Raw genomic sequence first — 10,897 nt, forward strand, 5'->3', positions numbered from 1 at the left:
TTCATTTTTCATGAGTGCCATACGGAAGCTCGATGTGCAGGATTGTGAATCAGAGACACTGAGGAAGGCACCCATCCTGCAAACATTTAGGCATGTGTAAGAGGTCCGGACTCACCCCTGCGGCACCTCCTGCTGGTCGTCCAGGGAATTAGTTGTTGTTGTTGTTTGGCTGCTTGGGGCGGCCAAAACCCTGGAGCCGGCCCTGTCTTACTTATAGTGTTCTCAATAGCCAATTGGTATTTGACCTACAGAAATCATCCTATTCAATGTACACACAAGAGCCACAATGGAATCCTCCTCCTCTCCAGCTACTGAACGGCATGAACAGCCACAATAATGAAATAGCTTTAACTCTCATTCCTGAGGCAAACAATTCTGTCCCTGATGTCTATCAAAATTCATAAAATAAATGAATGAGCCATGTGCTTCATCCTGCCGAGTGGATAACAAACATGTTACTGTTCTTTAAGTAGAAAAGAGAGGGAACATTTATTTATGAATATGTCTATTTATTAATCCAGGGATGGCTCACATTTCACTCACTATGAAACAGAGGAGTTTGTACAGCAACAGCAGCACAAAAGTAAACTCTGAACCTGTTAGTTAAAATGGCTTCTGAAACAGAGACAAAGTCAGCCACCATTAATTGCAATCTGCTAGAAGTGTACGCGCTCAAAGGGCCACTGTTTTTCAAGCTAACTCATGCAGACCACCACCCTAGTCCTCCAATTGTCTCTCTGAGATCACTGTGACATACTTATCTAGAAGGTAGAACTCAGTGAGAATGCAGGTGACAGAATCTCACCCACACTTTTTAACCTCTAGAAGCCTTTTGGGGCTACATTGTGGTTTTACCAAAAGTCTAAGTAAGGGGCAATGTGTAGTTGTGCTTAACCAGGAGCAGATCAGGAACCAGATTGTGTCTAAGGCCATGTCTGCTTTATGCCAGTATAGGACTACCAGTATACTAGACCACAAAAGCATTCTGAGTGTGGATGCAAAGTAAATTAGCAAAACTGCTTTTGCTGGTATATCTTATTCCAGCCCCACCCCAAGAGGAAGAAACTTACAACAAGACTCACCATCCCAGAGCACCCCTTTGCAGCATAGTTTGGCACTGCAGCCTTTCTGCCTCAGTTTCCCCACCATGTTCTTTGGACTATTCCAGCCACAGATATGACTTGATCCTCCAGCCAAGCCACATTAGAAAATTCAACCCCTCCCAGGGTAACAGAGTCCCTTAGATAAAGTACAGCAAAAGCACAAAAGGAAAGAAATCTTTGGCCTAGCCAGGTTCGGCATCCAGCCCCCTTCCTTACAGGCAGGCCCAAGGTGCAACGGGCTGTCTCAACACCCACCAGCAGGTACATGTTCTCTGATCTGCTCAACCATCCAGTCCAGGCCCACCCTCCTACAAAGGACTCTGGCTGGCACACTCCTCAGACAGCTCCTAGCCTTCAAGCAGGCTTCCGGCCCCCAGGTAGGAGCAGTCTGGCTGAGCTCCTCCCCAGTCAGCACCCAACTGCTGGGCTTTCCTCCTGTAAGTCCAATGCTCAGCACAGGTGTTGCGGGACACAGCTTACTGAACAGGACTGACTGGCCCCAGGTCACTCATTACACGCCCCCAACCTTGCCCAGTCCGAGGGCAAGCTCTATAATCTAGGAGGTCCTCTCCTGTACTCTTCAGACCTGATTTATTTATGTCTTCTGCCTCAGGGTTGTGTTGGGGTCTGTGCTTGTAGATGTTCTAGCTCCCACTCAAGCGTACTGATCATTGAGATTAGAAGGCTCCTCTCCCTTAGAGTCTCCTGGTGGTCTTATAACAGTTGACCTCAGGTATACTGACAGGGAGTGAGCCAGGGACTACAATCCTCTGCTTCTCCATAAGGGACCGTCTGGGGTGCCACTGCACATCACGTGGCCTCAAGCTACTGCTCCCTGGCCCTTATCTCTGCCAAGGACTCACACAGTTCTGTCACTAGACTACACATTAGTCCCTCTTGGAGCTGTGGGGCCTGTTCTGGGGTTGTCAGAATGTCTTTAAACTGTTCAGTAAACAAGACCTGGTCTCTAAATCCAGCTTTCTCTGGCTTCCCATTCGTTAGAGAACCCAGCTCTTGCTTTCTATGCTTCTACAAGGGATGCTTGCCTTTGATCCCCCTTTTTACAACACTTATTGCTACCTGGAGCACAGCCAGTTCCTGCACCTGCAAGCATTTTGTCATCTGAGTTTGAGAGCTGCTCTGTTGGGCAAAGACCTCTGCCCCGTGCTCATCAGCCACAGAAACCCTCTCCTCAGATCTCACCCAGCCCCTCATAGATGAGTCTGTGGAGTAGCATAGGAAGGAGCTACTGTCACCCCTGGTATGTCTGTTGCATACACCATCTCTGCAGGTGGGTTGGTCTTTGGGACATACCCCTGGGCTGGGAGAGAACTTGCTCCCATCCTCCTTTTAAGTCCAAGTATCCAGCAATGCCGTAGCAAGGCAGGGCTAATTGTATAGGGCTGACCCTCCTGGTCTTTAAAGGGGCAGGCTGCCCTGTTATAAAATATACTAATAAAAGTGTAATGTTGCCATTATAGCTTTGTCTGCACTAGGGGCTTTTGCCAGTTTAGCTGTGTTGGCCAGGGATCTCTTCTCTTCACAATCCTGACTGACATAACTATGCCAGCAGACGTCTGGGCATAGACATGGCCTAGGAGTAAGAGTCTGGTCCCTGTCTCACCTCTTGTGCCTGAGGGCAAGTAATGTGAGTAAACCCTGTGTCTGGTACAGATTCTTTCTTCCACTGTGCTGGTTGAGTCGAGCAGGCGGGCACATTGCGGGCAGAGTCAAGGCTTTGCTCACATACGTGGGGGAGAGGAAACAGTAGCCTCCTAAAAGTTGCTTTCTCCCCTGTGCTGCACCCAACGATATATAGCCTGGCATAGGATAAAAAATTACACACCCGCGAGGGTCACAACCACACCTTTTGAGTTTTTACTTCTGCAGCTACTTTCAATTGCATCCCCTCTCCCACCCCCACCCCCACTTTGTACCATAACCAAACAGATTTATTGAAATGTTTAAAGGAGTCGTTGAGACGTGTAACTACTGACATGCCATTCCCATCAGGTTCAGCAGAGCTCACATTTGTTGACACCCCAGGCCAGTCTGTTCTCCTAGACCTTCTCTTAAAAGGGTAGTTTGAAGGTGGGTTAGAAAAGAAGGAAGGAGCAGAATGTTATGGTAGGGGTGAGTTTTACTGATTGACCAGAGACAATCCTGTATGTGTTCTTATTATTATTCAGTTTCAGTAGCATCCGCCGAGTGCTCGTCACTTTCCACTCAGAAAAATCAATCCCTGTCTTGAGCAGCTGTGATCTATTGTATAATACCACACAAAGGTCCAGTCCTGCACTGTGATCTGTAGAGGGTGAGTGCTGCCCCTGTATTGATCATAATGCAGGATTAAGACCTAATACTGTGCAAAATGTAGTACTGTGTTGTGTACGTTGCATATTGTATATGTTTTGTGACACACCTATCTAGTAAGTCTAAATTCACTGGCGTTACAGCAGAGATGAACTGGGCCCAATGTGTTTGAAGTGCAGATATGAACTTTGAAACTGTTACTGGACCAGGTTGTCTGATTCATCACGTTTATGCTCAGTGAGCCAGGAGATTTGGTTCTCTGCTTGGCCCTGGAGCACCCTGGGGGCTGCTCTAACTTGTACCTCATGGCAATAGTCCCCAAAGGACAATCCAGCAACTGTGCTTAGCCAGAGCCGATAATGCTACAGCCAAATTCCTAACATATCCCCTGTGGTGTACCTGTAAGGCAGGCGGTATACAAGCTGGTTATAATGTCACTACATTTCCTGGGGACCTCCCACCACTGAAGAAATCCCCCGGGAAAAGCACACACCCAGTCTCTACTCCTTTGCACTAGCTGGAGAGGGAGCAGAGCAGGACAGAGAAACTGCCCCACTAAAAGGCTGTTTATAAACTGAAGTGGTATGAGTTTGTGGTTTCAGTCCGGTTTCTAGAGCATACCTTTTCACCTCCCAAAAGCCAGGGCTACGGTTACCAATTTGGTCCTGATTCTGCAAAAATATCCTGAAATCAGTGGACTATTCACCTGCTTACATGTTTGCAGGACTGGGGCATTTGTGCAGTTGTCAGGATCAGAGAGAACGAACAGAATGAATGGACTGTGGAATAGTTAAATACCGCTGACTAGATCGGGTGAGGAAAGGCATTTTTCTTTGTGTGTGCATACAAAAAAAATGTTCATAATTTCTCTGATTTTTAGTTGAACACCCGACAATCAAAAATGTTGTGGGTTTTCTGGCAGAAAATATTTGGGGTTTGGGGTTGCTAAAGCTATCATCATTTATATCATCAGGTTTTCATTTTTCCAGTGCCAACCTGAACATTTCTCAAACATGCTCATTTCTTGTGAGAGAAAAAAAGCCGTTTTCCATTCTAAAAAAACTCTGTCAATGCAAAGTTTTTGAAGATCTCTACTTCTGACCCAAGACATGATCCCTTCAGGTCAGGTGAGGGGGCAACTCCAATACACCAGCACCTTTTACCACCAATAAATTGGCTTTGTCTAAATGGTATTATGAGTAACATTGCCGATCATCTTCATGCAGCCAAGCAGGTCTGACTTCTATCAGGACATAGACAAATCTGACCAGCATTGAAGCATCCTTTAGGAAATAACATCCCTCTTGAGGCACAATTATTTTATTCAAATGTTAGGATAGCTCAACTTGTTTGTGTTTTATGCTATGCTTAGCAATAATTAGCTGAGAGGCTTATACAAATGTTTCACAGAGTGTGTTGTAATTAATTATTATTGGTGGTGCTAAAATTAAGCTGGAAATGAATGGCCTCCAGAATTCAGTGGCTGTTTTTTCTTTTGTGTATTACTGAATAAAAGAGGTGGTTAAACCAAGCTGGTTAGACTGTATTGCTTAGCTGGGGTCTCTCCTGGAACTAGACTCACCACCCAGGCCCAGCGCTATGAATAATATTTATAAACAAACCCAATCTCTCTCTCTCTATCCTCTCTCTCTAATCTCTCCCTATCATGTGCGTGCACACACACACACACACACTTTGTCAAAAGACTAATTAAGGTTTATGAACCTTACAAACCAACACAGGATAAATTGGGATTTTAGTACAGATTAGGGTGACCAGATGAGAGATGTGAAATATCGGGATGCGAGGGGGGGGGGAGAGGGTGTGTCCCGGAAGACCAAAAAAAAAAAAAAAAAAAAACAAGAGCCGGTGGAGGAGGGGAAAAAAAAGAAAGAAAAGCCAGAGCATAGGAAAAATTGGTGGGGGCTGAGCACCCACCGGCAGCTCCACGCCCCGCCCCTCCACACCAGCTCACCTCCACTCTGCCTCCACCTCCCCTGAGTTGGCTGCAACATCCTGCTTCTCCCCCCTCCTCCAGCGCTTGCACTGCCATACAGCTGATTAGCGCAAGCCTGGGAGGGAGGGGTGAGGAGGAGGAATGCGGTGTGCTTGGGGAAGAGGTGGGGCCAGGGCAGGGATTTGGGGATGGATCCAATGGGGGAGGGAAGGGGCGGAGTTGGGGCGGGGGAGAGCAAGCCCCCTCTGGCTGTGCGCCGGAGCACAAAATATCGGGACAATTCGCGTCCCGACCGAACATCGGTCGCGATGCAGGACAAATAAGTAAATATCGGGACAGTCCCGATAAAATCGGGACGTCGGGTCACCCTAGTACAGATCATTATAAAACAGGACCAGTGCAAAATTTACTTTCAGGTCCAAACGGCCTCCAAGGCAGTACGGTTTCAAAGTGCAGACTGTGGGTCCATCTTGAATCAAAGCACTGAAAGATGAATGGCTTTACTTGGTCTCAGCCCCAAGCTCGTTGAAATAACATTTTAATATTCCTCTAGAACTCAGAAAGGGATCTCTCTTTTCAAAACATAATATATGGCGGTCAGCTTACTTTTGAAGAACAGAACACTATCACTTCCTCATTAACTATAGTGAAACGATTTGCCCAGTTATAATATGCCCGAGTAGCTTTGTTTCTGTACCTTAATTGAAATAAGCTCATAAAACAAAGCTGGCTTCTCCCTGCCCTGGAGTAAAATAGATGCAATTATTGTTTGTGGGATGAAATTGCAAATTTGGGAACCTTAAATTAAGAATCCTTAAAACCTTTTGAAGTTAACACATGACTGTTCTTAACTAGCAATGAGCTAGGAGGTGATGTTCAGATCTGATTTTGGTTGGGATTTAGCATAGGATTCGAGATTTGGGTTCAGGAACTAGGGTTAATTCTGGATGCCCCACCATTAAGATTTCATTAGCTCTTCCTGTAAGATTTCTGCTACACTGAAGGGGATAAGTGTTGTGAGATTGGCTATTCTAAGATATCTGCCATTTTGGGACATAATCTTGCAAGAAAAATAGTTCAGCACTATCCAATCAGAACCAGAAACTAGGCCCCTGCTAATTTTGCATTCCAATCTGGAACCAAATCTTGAGATTCAAATCCCAAATATGACTCCACCTAAAGATTGAAACCATTCAGGTTTGGGGTTCCAGCCGTATTTCATCTCTCCCTGGACCAGGATTTTCAGCAGAAATCTGTCAGCTCTATTAGTAACAGATCAATTTTCAGTTGACTTCTGCCCTTATTTTTCCATTGGCTTTTCAATCATAGAATATTAGGGTTGGAAGAGACCTCAGGAGGTCATCTAGTCCAATGCCCTGCTCAAAGCAAGATCAACCCCAACTAAAATCAACTTTTGTTGCCAACTTCATGGGAATTTGTATATACATTATAATTTTGGATTTGATCACAATATCACAACATCCACATTTCACTTTCACATTCACGACAGGAACAAACTTCAGCATATTTCACCTGTTATTTCCCCCCTCCAAAACTACGATTAACAGCAAATCTCACATGATTTCTGTACAAGCCATAAATCATTCCAGGTTAATTCAAAACTCCATCTAGATTTGATCAAAACTTTTTGCCAGCCTGGTGAAAGTTAGCTGTTCTGTTCATTCCCTCTGGGGCACCTGGCATTTGCCCCTGTTGGAAGACAGGATACTGGGCTAGATGGACCTTTGGTCTGACCCAGTATGGCCGTTTTTATGTTCTTATGATCCCAAAGCAGGTGATTCTTTTGAACAACAATTGGTATTTTATTACAGATATTTTCCCTAGCACTTGTAAAATTGGGCCACATTCTTCTTCTATTTATATCAATGATACTAATGTGGTAGTAAATGAAAGCAGAACTGGGCACAAGTCTAGTAAAGAAGTACCTTAGTGATAAATAAAAGCCATGCATTTGTTTGTTGAGTTTATCGTGTTTAAGATAAGCAACCAAAAGTCTTGGCTTTGCAAACTTAGGTGGGACATCTTAAGACAGCGGGTTTTTTTGGTAGTTAGCTCTCCAATGCTATATGATTTTGGCCATGTCATAAACCCTTTAAAGCCATATTTTCTTATTATATTTCTTCCCTCCTCCTTACAAATCAATACAAAGGTAGAAGTGCAGATGCTTAAAAGAAGAGAAAAACTTATCTGCAGGATTTTTTTTATATCAGTGATTTCATAATACACCAGTGGCACCAAATGAATAAGTCCCTGTGTAGTTTCCAGGCCAGGAATGACTGTGGGGAAGTAGAGGTTCCCTAGCTGCCAATATCTGTGTTGTATGTAGGGATGAATAACTTGAAGTCTTTAAATCATGATTTGAGGATTTCAATAACTCAACCAAAGGTTACTGGTCTATTACAGGAATAGGTGGGTGTGGTTCTGTGGCCTGAAACGTGCAGTAAGTCAGACTAAATTATCATAATTGTCCCTCTGACCTTAGAGTCTATGAGTTATTTTGCATCAGATAAGGAATTTCCTGAACTTTACCGCAAAATTCAACAAAATCTATGTCTTTCCATAGTCAATAAATGTTCATATGGGGACAGATTGTGAACTCCTTAATCATGTTGAACAATAACTGACAATATGAGTAGTCCCATGGAATTCAGTGAGGCTGTTTATGGAGTAACACATTACTCAGTGTGAGTATGGGGCGTGCAATATAGTTCTTAATTTCATTGAATCATAGAAGATTAGGGTTGGAAGAGACCTCAGGAGGTCATCTAGTCCAACCCCCTGCTTAAAACAGGACCAACCCCAACTATATCACCCTAGCCAGGGCTTTGTCAAGCCAGGCCTTAAAAACTTCTAAGGATGGAGATTCCACCAGCTCCCTAGATAACCCTTTTCAGTGCTTCACCACTCTCCTAGTGAAATAGTTTTTCCTAATATCCAACCTAAACCTCTCTCACTGCAACTTGAGACCATTGCTCCTTGTTATAATCCCCCCGCCCCACTCCACACACATGCTCCATCTGCTTTGCTTGCTTCCAACCAGGGCTGGATCAGGAAATTCCAAAATATTAGAAGTCTTGTTTAAATGAAACCATCAATTTAATTTCCAAAGCAAGAAGATTTGGATTAGTTGGAATAAGCTTCATGAGGGCATCATGACTTTTCAAATACTAGAAATGTATTAACCCTCTGAAATTTCCTTAATTTGTGTCTGAGATTCATCTCCTGTAATCCAATTCCATTATGAATATTGCAGCATGTATATCTTTACTTTGAAATGTCACAGTAGTTGGGGAACTACTCTTTTAGAATAAATGGTGCTTGCATAAACGAAGTAGAAAAAATTGCTGCCACCTTTGGGATACTCTCAGCAAAAACAAGTATCGGTTTGTTGAAAGTTACAATAGAAAGATATTTCACAGAGATCCTGCTTGCTGCAGAAAAGTGAGCTGGGAAATACATGCAGTAAAATAACATAAGAAGCCCAATTGTTCGTGTTTTATGTAGCGAACAGCAATCATTTCTCAATATACCACTGCAAAAATTGTCACCTGCTTGGTTAGATTAATATTGATGGGGTATAGTCCTCTTAGATGAAGGATGCAACCCTAAAACTAAAACCAAATGGAACACTGGCTACAACATATGGATATACAGAATGATATCCTCACTGCTTAAAATATAACTATAGTCATCTAGTCTTACCAGGTAGGTCGCAAACAGTGCTTGGCTTGTCTACATATCAGTAGTTTAGTTTTACAGCTTGTTTATTCTGCTTGCCCTCCGACTTGCATGGAGGCTAGTCTGTGAAATTCTGTATCCCAGTTGTATAGTCATTTCCAGCAGATTTAATTATATACTTGTTGTGCTGGGTTAAATATGCTGGCTACCAAGACAGACCCTGCATGCTCAGCAATGTCTTTTCTTTTCTTTTTTTAAAGATCAGGGAACGTTAGTGTCAGTGAGAATAAATCAAAAGGTGATAACATCTGAGAAAAAGAAAACCTCATCCAGAGAAAAATAATAGCTCCTCTGAAGAGATGCCACCACAGACAATATCATGTCTTTCCAGCACTGGACAGCGATATTAAAATATGCTGGGTATCAACCTTGTCAACTGGAGAGACACTCAGACATGCATCCTATAACTTTCCAGACAGGCGGTGCGAGTACCACCAGCAGAGCCATAATGACACACAGTAAAGAAGTAACTTGGAAGCTGTGTCATCCTCCTCACTTTCCACGGCAGACCTGACTTGGCAGTCGGTTTTGCAAGTGGTCTCTCTCACATGCCTCTATGAAGGATGATTTACAGGCCCACAAGTTACACATACACTGCCCAAGGTGCCAATACCCCTTAAAAAGCGCTACAGTGGCATTGCCACATGCAGAACGGAACGGTAAGCTCACAGCAGCAAGCAGACTGTACCCCAATGTCTGTAAAGGAAAGAGAAGGCTGGCTAAGAAAAAAAAGTATTACAACATTTTTCTCTGCAACAAAATTAAGCTGACTCATGCCCCTCATCGTTAATTTCAATTTTTTTTTATCCAAACCATCTTCAACAGAACAGGGGGTGGGGGAGAAGCCCCTTATTAAGCCAACCTTGTTCTCAGAAGTTTATACTCTGACCCACCCCCTGCTGTTAATTAAAAAACTTACCGCTTTTGCCAACTCCCCCAGCTCCCAGCATCACCACCTTGTACTCCCTGGAGCCTGCTGAAGAATTGCTGGAGGAGCTGATCATTTCATTTTCTAGCTCCATCTTGCACAAGGGACCAGAGGAGAGTGAGAAGGAAGAAAAAGCAACTGACAGGTGCTTGCTCTGATCTTAAACAACTATAAAAGCAGCATAAAAAAAGAAAGGTATGATACAAGAGGTACGATTTATCAGCCTCACACTCACGGCTGTTCCTGTGGTAGCTGGAGAAGGTCTCATAGCAACCACTTTAACAGCTTCCAATAAAAATCTCTCTCTGCCCCCTCCCATCTCTGTATCATTCTCTCTATGTATCTCTTCCTGGACAGAAGCTCAGGAGCTCTGGTGCGTATGGTTGTTTCTGTGTCATTAGATTTTAACTAAGCGGAGCCTCAGGGGGAAAAAATTGATTAAATATCTCTTAATTTTTAAGCTTCTCAAAGCAGAACTTATTTTATTTTAAAGAGAGAATGGAGGCGTATCAGCCAGTTGCTTTGCCCCTGGGGTGTTAGCCTGTGTTGACTGAAGTTGCCAGATTTGCACTCAGTTGAGTCATCCATTTCCAGACAATTAAAAGACAGCTTTATTAAAGACTTTTTTTTTTCTGTTTTTCAACAGTTTCACAAATAACACAACCTCTACATTTTCGGATTTTCCATAGCATCCATTGTTTTAGTATCGTTCACAGATAGAAGTGTTGAGTTTGATTCAATATGATTATTTGTAGAAATTTGATTTTTCTTCCCACGAAAAGATTTAAAAAAAATTAATGAAAAATGGCCACTATTTGAGAAACATCACTAATTATT

The 10,897-nt window shown here is 43.4% G+C and overlaps 1 protein-coding gene across 1 annotated transcript in view; it reads right to left on the reverse strand.

Moving 5' to 3' along the window:
- Positions 1 to 10,399, reverse strand: part of RIT2 (Ras like without CAAX 2) — a 285,679-nt gene extending 275,280 nt beyond the window's left edge. Inside the window, exon 1 of the mRNA XM_065598690.1 lies at positions 10,052 to 10,399. Coding sequence (XP_065454762.1) covers positions 10,052 to 10,154 — 103 coding nt within the window. The 5' untranslated portion in view covers positions 10,155 to 10,399. The remainder of the gene's footprint in view (positions 1 to 10,051) is intronic.
- Between the last annotated feature and the right edge of the window lie 498 nt (positions 10,400 to 10,897).

The sequence above is a fragment of the Chrysemys picta genome, chromosome 6 (assembly GCF_011386835.1).
Source record: "Chrysemys picta bellii isolate R12L10 chromosome 6, ASM1138683v2, whole genome shotgun sequence".
In the NCBI taxonomy this organism is placed as follows: Eukaryota; Metazoa; Chordata; order Testudines; family Emydidae; genus Chrysemys; species Chrysemys picta.